Source organism: Podarcis filfolensis (assembly GCF_964270895.1).
Source record: "Podarcis filfolensis genome assembly, chromosome: 8".
Taxonomy (NCBI): Eukaryota; Metazoa; Chordata; class Lepidosauria; order Squamata; family Lacertidae; genus Podarcis; species Podarcis filfolensis.
The window spans coordinates 89,349,734-89,364,409 of record NC_139611.1 but is presented as its reverse complement, the minus strand read 5'-3'; the positions used below and the strand labels follow the sequence as shown (position 1 = coordinate 89,364,409).

General features: G+C 46.6%; 2 protein-coding genes across 6 annotated transcripts in view; both read right to left on the bottom strand.

The window, feature by feature from the left end:
- The window catches only part of LOC310768601 (uncharacterized protein), a 79,343-nt gene that overhangs the window by 51,501 nt on the left and 13,166 nt on the right, over positions 1–14,676 (bottom strand). For 2 of the 5 annotated variants that reach the window (XM_083626995.1, XM_083626996.1), the window contains 2 exons: positions 9,688–9,814; positions 5,568–7,885 (listed from right to left, as the gene is read on the bottom strand). In XM_083626995.1, coding sequence (XP_083483121.1) covers positions 6,141–7,885; positions 9,688–9,814 — 1,872 coding nt within the window. In that variant the 3' untranslated portion in view covers positions 5,568–6,140. Of the gene's footprint in view, positions 1–4,228; positions 4,635–5,048; positions 7,886–9,687; positions 9,815–10,126; positions 10,210–11,843; positions 11,926–12,573; positions 13,197–14,676 lie in introns of those variants that run through there. The other 3 variants (XR_014551356.1, XR_014551355.1, XM_083626994.1) reach the window with 3 other exon arrangements.
- LOC310768555 (uncharacterized protein) overlaps positions 1–14,676 on the bottom strand; it is a 64,415-nt gene that overhangs the window by 49,213 nt on the left and 526 nt on the right. The window lies entirely within an intron of this gene.

The following is a 14,676-nucleotide window of genomic DNA, read 5'->3' as shown; positions in this document are numbered from 1 at the left end:
TATCTTATTTATTAATTCAACATAATCTTTCCCTCTTTTAATTTAATCTGTTATTCAATTTACCTTAATCTCTTTAATCTTATCTTATCTTAAAGATCTTAAAATTTCCAAGTTTACGTCATATTCATTCATATCTCCTTAAATCATTTCTGCTACAGCCAATTTAGTTCCTTTCCAGCATATTCCCTGGTGTTTCATTAATATTACACTAATTCCAAAATTAACAAAAGAATTTCCCTTAATATCTCTAATTTTTATCCAACGTTCCTTCTTCCTGGTTTCGGGTCATGTCAGTCCTCACAGTCCATAACATCCAGTCCATCAATCTGGTGTCCTTATATCCGAGGCCCTTAAGTCTCTTCTCGGCCCCTTCTGCACAATTTCTTGTCCTTGTTTGTGCTTACGCACTTCTTTGTCTATTGTTGATTTCTTGGGGAGTAGGTCTCCGGAGGTTTCCATCCAGTAACAGTTTCCATTTTCCTTTGTCAGACTGGCCCCTTCCCCCCAGTCCCACTCCGTCTTCTTTGTAGTCCAAAAAATATTTATCCAGAAGATAGTTGTTCACCTGTTTCATAGTCCCACTAGAGTTAAGAACTTCATTTACTTCAAACACATCCCAGCACTCTCCAAGTTCAATCTTCCAACGCAGTAACTTTTGTTCCTGCAGGACTTTGAATCCCTCCATTTGTGTTGTTTGAGAAAAAATTACTGCCTCTTCCTTCTTCTTCCGCCCTTGGATTTGTCTTGTCAAGCCAGTTTCTTGAATTGGTTGTTGTATAACTTCTTTATCCTTGTTCCCTGTTAAGTCATATTCACTGGCCACAGCACTCATCAAATCCAGTTTTTCATGCATCAGATTCATTTTCTCCTGCAGCTGCTGCAGCAGGGCATTTGTCATACCAAGGGCAGACACCAAACATTCCTTCCAACTCATTTCTATTCAAGGTCAGACAGCAAATCCCACGATCCAAAGCTTGCAGCTGTAGATTCCAGATAAACAGCAACAGCAAACTGACAGGCTCCCTCTAGGGGATACAGTTTCTATTTGTGTCCTTTTTTTTTTTTAAGTATCCAACAAAGAAAATTACTTTCGATTTCAAGTCCTTTCAATTTTCAAATACTTTGTATCTTTAAAATACAGAAATGCAGGAGGTAGCGTTGAAGTTAATTTGTTTCTCTTCTCTTTTTTACCTATTTGTCAAAATACTCCACTTTCAATCAATGGACGTCACAAGCAATTTCTGTCCTGACACCCCGTCCCCAGGTTTGGGACGATGGAAACTTAGATTCCTTTACTCTCCTTCTGCAGGTTTAGACAGTCAAATTCCCCCCCCCCCTTTTCCCCTGCTCCCAAGGGGGTTTTATTGGTTGTAGATGCAGGAAATTCCAAATTTAAGCAGTTTTCCAGGCTATTAGGTTGCAAGATCTTTGCTTCAATGTATATACAAAAAGCGGAAGGCGGACTTCCTGTTTAAACCTTCCCGCTTGTGCCTAATTCAAAAGTTTTGCAAATTTCTTGATCCAATTCTCCGTTTTTACTCACGGGTGCTTGATTTAGAGTCCGAATGTCATCAGGAAAAAGTCAGCACTCTCCGGCGATGGCTGCGTGGCTTCCCTCCATGGAAACAGCGATCGGTTTGCAGCACCGCGCTGCTCACCCCACTTCACTCCGGAGCCCCAAAAAGGGGTTTCCTCGTGAGTAGGGGAGGCGCTCTTGGTGCTCTGCCGAACCCCACGTTCCCAGGCTTCTCCACCTGGGATTTCTAGCGGGCCCCCGCCTTCGCCGCGGCGGGAAGACCCAATTTCCACGGAGCCCGTTCCTCCGATTGGAGGAACTCCGCCATTCGTCGTTGGCGCTAACCCGGAAGTCCCCAAAATGGTGACGGCATTTTTAACTGCGTCATTCCAAAACTCTTAGCTTTCCAGCTTCGTCTTGAAACATTGCTTTGGTTCGAAAGTTTATCTCCACACAGCCTTAAATCCACAGCTTAAGTCCTTTTCTGACTCATTAGGGGAGGGGATTCTTGTTTAATCACATAAAAAAAGGAAAGGCAGGTTTTTTCCCCTCTCCCCCCTCAGTCATTAGTCGTACCGTATCTTGACGTATCTTCTCATATTTTATTCTTGTCTTGTTATCAGAGATCTCTTCTGTCAGCAGTCTTTACTCCCCCTTTTTCCTTGAAGTATGTGCAATTTATCTCGTCCAAATTGTTTCTTTTGAAGATTCTTGCAACTAGTGGCGCAGATCAGGGACGGCGTCCAGGAGTGCCGGAATCCCACAGGAGGGCTTTGTGCCTAGTGCCCCCACCCCAACAAATTCGGGGGTGGTATAGGGCACAGCAGGCAAGGGCCGTCCCCCCCCAATCCTGGGGGGTTAAGGAGGCTAATTACCCCCATCATAGCCTCCAAATTACCTCGTGTGGGTTGGAGAGATGTTATTGTCAGCCATCTTCCGATGCGCCACCTTGTGCCCCCCCTTTGCAGGCCCTTTTCTTCCTGACTCAGGGACCCCTCCCCAAAGGAGCAAGACAAGAGTTGCAGACCTCCTGTTACTTGCAGCCTCCCTGGCTATGCAGAGAGGAAGGGGGGCAGAACCTCTTAGCCCTGGCTTGGGGATCCCCTTGCAGGAGCTGAGCAGAATCCCCACGGATCTGAACCCTGCAGCCCTGGGACACCCCCGCCCCACTTCTCCCCAATGCACCCTAGGGCAGAAAAGAGAGGAAACTCACCAGATGCCAGAAGGGAAACTGAGGCAGCTCCTGCAGAGGAAATGAAAGCCCCCACCCCCTCTTGCAGGGAGGATCTTGGGAAGGAGGGAGGGGCATTTGCTTGGGAGAACCTTGCCCCCCCCCCCCGCTTATTCCCTATCCTCTCTAGGAATGCAGCTCAGTTCCTTTTAACCCTTGCAAGGAGGAGCAAACCAAGCTCACATTCTCTCTGTCAGACTCTTCCAGAAATGAACCCAAAGAAGGCAGGAGAGCTCAGTGGGTAGAGCACGAGTCTCTTTGATCTCAGGCCCCTGGGTTCAAGCCCCAGGCTGGGCAGAAGATTCCTGGCTGGCTGGGGGTGGGCTAGATGACTTTGGGGGTCCCTCATCATGACTCCCTGGCCCTCATGGCTGTTCTTCTGAGCCCTTGAAAAGCGGAGCTCTCCCTGCTCCCTTCTCTCTCTCTCTCTCTCAGGAGCCAGGGCCCCAGAGGGGTCTTCTTGGGGGGACCCTCCCCTGCAGCGCTGGGACCCCCCCCATCTCCCCAAGGTGACTCACCGGATCCCAGAAGGTGCCCCCAGGCAGCACTTGTAGAGCAGAGAGACAAAAGCCTGGATGGGGGCGGAGCTTGTGCTCTGGGGAGCCTCCTCCCTTTATTCCTCTCTAGGAAGCCAGCTGGGTGCCACTTAACCCTTTTGCTGGTTCCTCTCTCCCTGCAGGGACCTTGGGGGCCTGGCAAGCTTCTCCCTCCGCGGGGAACAGATTTCTGTACATCTCAAGCGCAATAAGAATGTATTCCTTCACACCCTTTGCTTGAGAAGCCAGAGAAAAACTCTGCAAGTGTTTGGCTCCAGGGTCCCTTGAGAGAGAGTTGGTTCCGACTCTCTGAGCAAAGAGGAAGGAAAAGGGGGTCCTGCAAGGAGAGGATGAGGGGAAGACCCCCTTTTCTAGGGGTGGGGGAGAGGGATTGGGCTCCAGGTCAAGAGAGCACCTTGTATCCTGGCACTGAAAAGACACCCTCCCGACACACACACACTTTGTGGCATCTCCTTTCGGCAAAAGGTCAAAACATAGTTCCAACTTGAAAACCACCTCCCCTCAATAAGCTTTGGACTACAACTCCCAACCGGGCCTGCCAGCAGAAGGCAGGGGGAATGGAAACAGCCGTCCAAAAGGTCCGGCCAGCTCCAGAGGCGACCCAAGGCTGCTCTCCAACGGGGCGCTGCTCCAGGCATCTGAGTTGCCCAGTTCAAGGGAGCTGGCGGGACTAAGAACCAGGGTTCCTAAATTGCAGGGGTTGGACTAGATGAGCCTGGAGTGTCCTCTTCCAGGATTCCTCATCTGGCTGCCAATGCCACGTCTGGAATGTCTCCCAAAACTGCCCCCCCTTTCACAAGGAGCTCTTTCCCCCCTGTGTCTTAAACTACCCTTTGACTGGCAACCATCTCCAATCTCCTTGCTGGACAATCCCAACCAAAGATGCATTAGATTCTCTGAAATCTACTCAGGAGTCCTGTAGTGATTTCATGCTCTTTATTGCAGCTTGTAAAGCAGTGATTTAATGGCCCCCCAAACCTCAGGCTGTTATATACATTATTTACACAATTAGTCTGGCTGATTCTGCTTCCCTCCTGGAGCCTGATTGCTCTTTTCCTGCAAGCCAATCATTTGTTGCATTCTAGGTTCCTACTTGCCTTTTGTTCTAGGCTCAAAGCTTAGTACATAACCCCCCTCCCCTCTACGTTCCCATTGCGCCCAGAAGTCTTTAAGTAGTCTTTCGTAGTCATAAGTCTTTTGTAGTCTTTAAGGTACGCCAGTCACCTACATATGACTTGTGGTAGTCCCGTCTGACTGGCTGATTCTGCTTCCCTCCTGGAGCCGGATTGGTCTTTTCCTGCAAGCCAATCAGTTGTTGCATTCTAGGATCCTACATGCCTTTTGTTCTAGGATCCAAGCTTAGTACATAAGCCCCCTCCCCTCTAAGTTCCCGTTGTGCCCAGAAGGTTAGCATTCATAGTCGTTATGGTCTTGGGTGTCTATCGGTAGGGGTTCCTGGTTCTGGCTCTTGTTCCAGGGCTGCCGGTTGTGACGGGGTCGTTGGGTTGGACGCCGCTGGTCCACTCGGTTGTGGTTCTGGTTCCGGTGGCTGCTCGGCCTCGGTCACTTCTGGACTTCCTAGTTCTGCCTCCCTTACCCGCTCCTCCTGCGGGTTTTCCTCAAAACAGGGTAGGGGTTAGCGAGGGCTTAGTCTTCCAAACAACCCTTTATCCATTAGTTAGTAGACAAGCTTCCCAGTGTAAGGAGAGGAAAGCAGACCCCTGAGCCCAGCCTGGCCCCCCACCAAATTATGCCCGCATGCCTTGAGGCCCCAAGATGGGCGGAGGAAGGCCTGGGGGGCAGCTGCTGGCTGGGACTTTGATTTGGGCAGGGTGGGGGCACAGGGAGAGGGAGACAGGAAGACCGGCCAGGGGGTGGCACTGGGGGGATTTATTCACATTGGTTTTCTACCCAAAAGTCACCCCCCCGGCTGTGAGGAGGGTGGCGCCTCCTCCATGAATTCCTCTTCCACTCCCAGCCACTCCGCTCAAACCTTTGCTAAAATCCTGCTCTCCTCCCTCCTCTCCGTCTCAGAGGATGGGCTTTCTGTCTCATCTCAAGAACTGCCAAAGCGCCCGCAATTGCCTCTTATCTTCCACCCAAACCGTCCACATCAATCCTAAGCGTCTCCTGTTCTGATTTCCATTTTTTGTCTTCCAGCTTTTCAGACTTCTCCTCCCTTCCTTTCATGGAGATATCTAGTGCTTCTGTTTCCTTTGTCAGTGTCTCTACATTAGCGGTCAAATTTGTCTCCATTTCATTATTTTTATCAATTTGGGCTAATAGCTTCTCCAAATTTAACACAGGCCTGGTGTAAACTGTTTTTGAACTGCCATATTCAAAATCTCCCTCTCCCTTGTTCTCAAAGCAGCCTATTTTCCAGCAGCACCTTATCAGTTTGTCAAGGTCACAGAATAACTCTTTCCTAAGAGATCCTGTTTCCTGCATTTTTCCACCCCTCCCTCTTCCTTCCAGCCTGATACCCAACACACATAAGCTGTTCAACATAAAATCCAATTTCTCAAATTAAGATTCGAATTAAACAAATAAACCGAATAATTACTTTAAGAGAGGTAATTAAAACAGAAAAAAGAATAATAAATAAGGTGTCCAGATAAGAGTGGTTGTCTTGCAGGAATTCAATTCTCTTTAAGTGGCTCAGAATAGAAGAAATATTTTCCTTCAAAGAGAAACAAACTTGTCCAAGCCTGTCTTGATTTTAGCTTTTTCAGCCAGTCCTTTTAAGAGCTCCAATTCTATTTTTTAAAAGAACTTTAAAAATGAGACCAGAGTTTCATAAATCCCTCCGATCACACTCTTGGCACTGAAACAGTTTCTACCGTGTGTGAATTCTCTGATGGGAAATGAGATTGTTGCTTTGACTGAAGCTCTTTCCACATTCCACGCACTGATAGGGTTTCTCCCCTGTATGAATCCTTTGATGGGAAGTGAGTCGGGAACTCTGACTGAAGCTCTTTCCACATTCCACGCACTGATAGGGTTTCTCCCCTGTATGAATTCTACGATGGAAAGTGAAACCCTGGTTTTGACTGAAGCTCTTTCCACACTCCAAGCAATGATATGGTTTCTCCCCTGTATGAATTCTACGATGGGAAGTGAGACTTTCTTTCCAGGTGAAGCTCTTTCCACATTCCATGCACTGAAAGGGTTTCTCCCCTGTATGAATTCTTTGATGGGAAGTGAGCTTACCACTCTGACGGAAGCTTTTTCCGCATTCCACACACTGATAGGGTTTCTCCCCTGTATGAATCCTTTGATGAGAAGTGAGATCTGAGCATTTTCTGAATCTCTTTCCACATTCCACACACTGATAGGGTTTCTCCCCTGTATGAATTCTCTGGTGGGTAATGAGATAGCGTCTATCAATGAAGCTCTTTTCACATTCCACACACTGATAGGGTTTCTCCCCAGTATGATTCCTTTGATGGGAAGTGAGCATGGCCCTTTGATTGAAGCTCTTTCCACACTCCAAGCAGTGATAGGGTTTCTCCCCTGTATGAATCCTTTGATGGGAAGTGAGAATTTCTTTCCTGGTGAAGCTCATTCCACATTCCAAGCACTGATAGGGTTTCTCCCCTGTATGAATCCTTTGATGGGAAGTGAGATGGGCCCTCTGAATGAAGCTCTTTCCACATTCCATGCACTGATGGGGTTTCTCCCCTGTATGAATCCTTCGATGGGAAGTGAGTTGGGAGCTCTGACTGAAGCTCTTTCCACATTCCACGCACTGATAGGGTTTCTCCCCTGTATGAATCCTTTTATGGAAAGTGAGATGGGCACTACGATTGAAGCTCTTTCCACATTCCACGCACTGATATGGTTTTTCCCCTGTATGAATTCTACGATGGGAAGTGAGAGCATGCCTGTGACTGAAGCTCTTTCCACACTCCAAGCAGTGATATGGTTTCTCCCCTGTATGAATCCTTTGATGGGAAATGAGATGGGAGCTCTGACTGAAGCTCTTTCCACATTCCACGCACTGATAGGGTTTCTCCCCTGTATGAATCCTTTGATGGGAAGTGAGTTGAGAGCTCTGACTGAAGCTCTTTCCACATTCCACGCACTGATATGGTTTCTCCCCTGTATGAATCCTTTGATGGGAGGTGAGCATGACCCTTTGATTGAAGCTCTTTCCACATTCCATGCACTGATAGAGTTTCTCCCCAGTATGAATCCTTTGATGGGAAGTGAGATCGGAGCTCTTCCTGAAACTTTTTCCACATTCCAAGCACTGATAGGGTTTCTCCCCTGTATGAATTCTACAATGGGAAGTGAGATGGGAGCTCTGACTGAAGCTCTTTCCACATTCCACGCACTGATAGGGTTTCTCCCCTGTATGAATTCTACGATGGGAAGTGAGATCGTTGCTGTTACTGAAGCTCTTTCCACACTCCAAGCAGTGATAGTGTTTCTTCTCAAGGGGATTTCTTTGATGGGAAGTGGAATGGGAGCTCTGACTGAAGCCCTCTCCACAGTCTGAATCCTGATATGGCTCCTCCACTGTGTGGATTTCGTTGTAGTCTCCCTTGTTCTTCATTTCCAATTCATCACCACCTGAAACTAAGAGGCAAACGGATTAGAGTCTCAGGAAGAAGTGCAGTCCCAAATTATGGAACAATGCTGATTAATGCTTGGGACAGGGGAAGAACTGAAGGGAGTTAGATGTTATAATGTTCCTTTTGTTCTGTAAAAATGTCTAGTTTTGTATACAAATCAAGTTGAATATTATATGTTTTCTCTCTCTAGTTTTTAAAAGTACAGTTTAACCTGGTAACATCATTTTGTTCAAATTTAAATATGGATCTGTACTATCTTCATAAATAAAATGTGCTTTCATTATTATTTTAAAGGTGGCCAAAGCGGGAAAGCTCCCTGTTCAAAATTAAGATATACAGTGGTACCTCGGGTTACATGCGCTTCAGGTTACAGACTCTGCTAACCCAGAAATAATGCTTCAGTTTAAGAATTTTGCTTCAGGATAAGAACATGCCCCGGCGGCGCAGCGTCAACAGCGGGAGACCCCATTAGCTAAAGTGGTGCTTCAGGTTAAAAACAGTTTCAGGTTAAGAAAGGACCTCCGGAACGAATTAAGTTCTTAACCCGAGGTACAACTGTATTTAATATGCTACGTTGTTCAATATGCAGTAATAAATCTAAACAAACTGTAAGAACATTGACTCTGGACTGACTTGGTCATAGTCAGCTACCTTGTGGTAGGGGAATGAACTTCTGTGTGCTGAAAAACACATTTTGTATATTGAAGAAATGTGTGTAGCAGCTGCCAAATTTAAATTTCTTTAGTGGCTAAAAATTTAATGATGATGTGCATCACCTTAAACCAATTTGGATGTTTTCTTAAATTCTCGACATCACAGAGTGCAGCAGAAACTTGTCATATCAGTATTATTATTATTATTCAAGTTTCCTTACACTGGTATCTCAGGTTACATAGGCTTCAGGTTACAGACTCCGCTAACCTAGAAATAGCACCTCAGGTTAAGAACTTTGCTTCAGGATGAGAAGAGAAATTGTGCTCTGGCAGCGCAGCGGCAGCAGGAGACCCCATTAGCTAAAGTGGTGCTTCAGGTTAAGAACAGTTTCAGGTCAAGAACAGACCTACGGAACGAATTAAGTTCTTAACCCAAAGTACCACTGTACTTAAATGTTACATTTTTGTGAGAAGTTACAGGGGACGAGGCAGGGGGCCTTCTCAGTAGAGGCACCCACCCTGTGGAACGCCCTCCCATCAGATGTCAAGGAAATAACTATGCAACTTTTAGAGGACTTCTGAAGGCACCTCTGTATTTGGAAGTTTTTAATGTTTGATGTTTTATTATGTTTTTCTATTTGTTGGAAGTTGCCCAGAGTGGCTGGGGCCACCCAGTCAGATGGGCAGGGTAAAAATAATAAAATTATCATTATTGTTACTACAGGGTTCACTGCCGGAGATTCAAAAAGCCTGGCTCTGTTTTGGGATGGAGTTTGTTTGGTTCAGTCGTGGAATCTGTGCCATCTCCAATGTCAAGCGACTCTTTGGTCAACCAGAGAGAGACAGAAGCAAGAACAAAAGCAGGAAACTTGACTGAAGCTACTTCAACATCCCAAATCACTCTGAATCCTACATTTAAGAAGGCCTGGGCAGTTCAGACAGCCTGATCATGGTTTTAAACGACAGAACTGGAGGAAGAATATTCACAGGGAAAACAATCAATAGCCATCCATCCAAGGTTTCCTGTAGGAGTGTTAACATCCCAGGTGCTGTGGGTGGCGCTGTTGAGCCCCATTGAAATATCAGAGGTTCATCACATAGAGAGATGTCTTGAATTACAAAACAGATAGGATGATCCAATAGGGAGCCTTACCGAGAGAGTCCAAGATCCCACGATTCTCCTCCATGACTTCCTTATGGAGAGCTCTCTGGTCAGGATCCAGCAACGCCCACTCCTCATCAGTGAAATGGACAGCTACATCTTCAAAGCACACTGGACCCTAACAGAACAGGAAAAAGGCTGTCCTCTTAGAGAACATTCACTTGGCTCTGTTGTTTTCTACAGCGGCCAGACCCCTCTCTGCCTTCCTTATCCCTCTCTCCTGCTGCAGCTTCTGCCTCGGAGTCTGGGCTGCTCTCTGCCACAGACTCCCTCTGCTCCCTCAGCCCTCTTCCCTCTCCAGCTTCAGACACCTCCTCCTCCTCCTCCTCCTCCCAGTCGGATCCCAATTCTCTGGCTCCTCCCACCATTCCTCTGCATGCAGCCAGTCTGCATCCAAGCAGTCCTTCCCCACAAGGCTCCTTCCCCCTACCTGATCTGGGTCCACAGCTGCTGCCTCCCCTCCACCACCATGAAAAGATGAGGGAGCAGGTCTTGGTGGCATCATTCCGTCACCTGGGAGAGAAAATGTAAGTGGGAAACTGTAAGTGCATCTCTAAGTACAGATGGGGCTTGTCCAAGTCTCCCCTGCTAGCTTCCGGTTCCGCTCTGCCTTAATGGAGGCAGCGGGAGGTCGTTGGCGAAGGAAAAACAATGCTGACTGAGGGTAATTCTCCTTGCAAGTTGCCCCCAGGGACAAGGGGGAACGGGCTTCAATTCCAGTTCGTCTCGGTACCAGGTTCCGGCTCCGGCATGGATTGCGGGAGGCAGGGAGGCGCTGAGTGCAAAAGCCCTTCGCCTGCCGAAAACCCTCCTTCGCTGCCATTAAGAAGCAGAGGTTCTCCTGTCAATTAGAGCTCAACTTGGACTAATGTACAGGCGTTGCTGAAAGAGATAATAAACTGCGGAATTGAACCAGCTGCAGAGTCTTTAAGGTTTGAATCTGAGAGAAGACTTCATTTGCTGCAAAAGACAATGAGTGGGGGGAGGGGAGACTATGGCTTCTTTATATAAAGTTTTCTTCTCTACATTAATGAATTGGTAGCCTGCGATTGAATACTAGTTGAAAATATCTATGTACAGGTGAGCAGGGATGAAACTGGACTGCAGATATGGAATATAACATCAAATGGAACTGTGCGTGGGGGGGGGAGGAAAAAGGGAGGGAAGCTCTATTTTTCAAAATGTTTACGATGGAAAATTAGAGCTGACTCTTCCCCATCCTTTATTATATACAGACTGAACTGAATAATGCTAAAAGGACTTGGAATTTAATCTAATTGAATAAATGCGCATTTCTCTTAGGCCAGACAGAGGGATGTAAGGAATCTGAAAGTTTTGAGGGAGCTGATAAGGTTTATTACTGAGTCAATTGCAGTTCTGACAGATCCCTCTCTTTCCCAGGCGGAGACGAAAAATGGCAAAAAGAGGTTATTCATTTGGACATTTTGATTTTTGAAGCTGCTGTTAAAGTTGCCAAACAACGAAGCACAGGACAGAGCGATGGAGAATTTCTGAAACCACAATGGGATATTAGCTCCGCCCAAGGAATGATGGAGAACAGCAACAACCAAGAAAAGATAGACAGAATATTTTACAAGGACAGGAAGAAATATCACGAACAGAAAGTTTGCCACACATGGGAAGAGTAAGGATATCGCTGGAGTGCCTCACTTGTAGTTTTATATATTATTTGATGTTTCAATACGAATGGAAGTCATTAATATTGCAGTTGTTGTATAAAGCATTGTTATCTTGACAGGAGTGTAATTGAAATTAATGAGATTTTGGAATACAGATATCAAGAAAATCATCAAACCATCTGTTTTAGCATGCGGGGGCCGCCTATATTATATAATTTGATATCTTAAAGATTGATATTAGTAATTGTATTCTAATTTCGCATTGTTATAATGAGGCTATTATAGAACTGTAATTGTAAACTAATCAAATTACTATCATAAACGTCTCCCCTGCTGAGTACATTTGGACATTTGTACCCATTTCATATATTAGTTGTGCAAAAATAGAGTTCCACGCCTCTGAGCTCTGGGCTCCAGGTGTCTTCCCCCAAAAGATGCAAAGAACTCACAGTTTCAAAACCAAGAGAATGTGACAAAACGGGGGAGAAAACACTCCTTCCTCCTTACCCAGAGGCCTCACTCTGGCGTCCAACGGAGTCTTCTCTGCCTCAGAAGAATCAAGACCCATTTCTGCCAAAAGATCCTTCCTCTGAAAGAGCAACAAGGATTCAAAACAGAGAATGGGGAGAAGGGTTAGAAAAGGAATGGCAGAGGCAAGCGCTTTCGGGGGACAGAGGTGAAAGCTGCTTCCTGCTTCTGCTAGACTGGTGTCTGGGGTTGGCTGCCAGGACCATCAAACATTGGTCCTCAAGGATCTTCACTGGCTCCCAGAACGTTTCCCAGCACCATTCAAAGTGTTGGTGCTGAACCTTAAAGCCCTAAACGGCCTCAAAGGCCCACTATACCCACAGGAGCGTCTCCATGAACTGAGGTCCAGTTCCGAGGGTCTTCTGCTGATTCCCTCCCTGTGGTAAGTGAAGTTACAGGGAACCAGGCAGAAGACCTTCTCCACAGTGGCACCCACCCTGGGGAATGCCCTCCCATCAGGTGATAAGGAGATAAGAAAATGCATAACTTTTAGAAGACATCTGATGTCCTCTTATGCTTTTATATGTGCTGGAAGGCACCTAGCCACATGGGTGTGGTATTAATAATAATAATAATATGAAGAAGCAGAAGAAGAAGATCTGTTCCTAGATGCTTTCCAAAAAAGGATGGGCCATTAGGAAATGATTTGGGAATACTCTCCCTCCTCTTTGGAGCCCCTTGGGAGTATCCAGAGGAAAGTCTCTCTCACCTGCTGCTCTGCCTGCTTCCTCTCCTCTGCCTGACTCAGGAGGAAACCTTCGGCCAGGGCCACCGCCTGGGAACTGGTCTCCGCTCCGCATTCCCTCACCCAGCTCTCCATCTCCAGAGGAAGGACAGCCAGGAACTGCTCCAAGATCACCAGGTCCAACATCTGAGCTTTCGTGTGCCTTTCTGGCTTCAGCCACTGATGGTCAAGGTGGCAGAGTTGGCTGCAAACCTCTCGGGGTCCTTTGGCCTCCTGGTAGCAGAACTGCCTGAGCTGCTGGCTCTGCACCTCTGAGCAAGGGGTGTCCTCCTCACTTGGGTTCTTCTGCACGGAGTTTTCCCAGAATTCCCCACTGTTCCCAGTTTCCATGGCATGACCTCTTCCTGCTTCAGGGCCAGCTGAGTCTTGCTCATCCATCTGGGCTCTCCGGAAGTCTCCAAGAGACTGGAAGGAGCCGCTTGGTCCTCTGCCAAGTTCTGTGGGTACTAATGTGAGGTGCAGAAAATCCTATGGATCAAACACACTATTCTATTGTAAGATGAAGAGGAGAAGAATGTTTCCTGAGGAAGCGTGGCTGAGTCTTGCTAGGAACCAGGGCTGGATTGCACCACAGCTCAGACTCCAAGCTGTATGGGTGGGAAAAGGGGGAGGGAGAAGTCATAACTGTGAATGACAAGTGAGTCATTTGTATCAAGTCATTTGTATCAAGTCATTTGAATCAAGTGTAATTAGTATCAAGTGTAATCTGGAACCTGGGCTGGATTGCACCACAGCTCAGACTCCAAGCTGTCGGGGGGGGGGAGGGGGAGGGAGGTCATAACTGTGAGTGACAAGTGAGTGTAGTCTGGAGCCAAGGCAAGGTCCCTCCCAACCCCACTTCATAGTCCAGAGCTTCGCCCCAACCCAGCCATATCTGCTTGGGTGGCTTGGTGAGCAGCAGGGCTCATGTCTAGCTCCAGCCACCGTCCCTTTGGGACTTCCGATGGGACAGTGGCAAGGCCCTCTGGGTGGAACTGCCCTGGAAGATGCCTCAGAAACTGGACTATGAATTAGGGAGCGAAAATGGCCGACATACAGAGATTTGTTAACAGAGAGAGAAGGGAAGCGTCATCTTCATGGTATTTCCCTCCTAATGTCCTTCTCCCTCACAATTATGCCCCTCCTAATGTCCTTCTCCCTCATAATAATGTCCCTCCTAACGTCCTTCTCCCTCATAATAATGTCCCTCCTAATGTACTTCTCCCTCACAATAATGCCCCTCCTAATGTCCTTCTCCCTCATAATAATGTCCCTCCTAATGTCCTTCTCCCTCATAATAATGTCCCTCCTAATGTACTTCTCCCTCACAATAATGCCCCTCCTAATGTCCTTCTCCCTCATAATAATGTCCCTCCTAATGTCCTTCTCCCTCATAATAATGTCCCTCCTAATGTACTTCTCCCTCACAATAATGTCCCTCCTAATGTACTTCTCCCTCACAATAATGCCCCTCCTAATGTCCTTCTCCCTCATAATAATGTCCCTCCTAATGTCCTTCTCCCTCATAATAATGTCCCTCCTAATGTACTTCTCCCTCACAATAATTTCCCTCTTAATATACTTCTCCCTCATAATAATGTCCCTCCTAATGTCCTTCTCCCTCGCAATTATGCCCCTCCTAATGTCATTCTCCCTCACAATTATGTCCCTCCTAATATACTTCTCCCTCACAATTATGTCCCTCCTAATATACTTCTCCCTCACAATAATGTCCCTCTTAATATACTTCTCCCTCACAATAATGTCCCTCTTAATATACTTCTCCCTCACAATAATGTCCCTCTTAATATACTTCTCCCTCGCAATTATGCCCCTCCTAATGTCCTTCTCCCTCATAATAATGTCCCTCTTAATATACTTCTCCCTCACAATAATGTCCCTCCTAATGTCCTTCTCCCTCATAATAATGTCCCTCTTAATATACTTCTCCCTCATAATAATGTCCCTCCTAATATACTTCTCCCTCACAATAATGTCCCTTTTAATATACTTCTCCCTCATAATTATGTCCCTCTTAATATACTTCTCCCTCACAATTATGCCCCTCCTAATATACTTCTCCCTCAC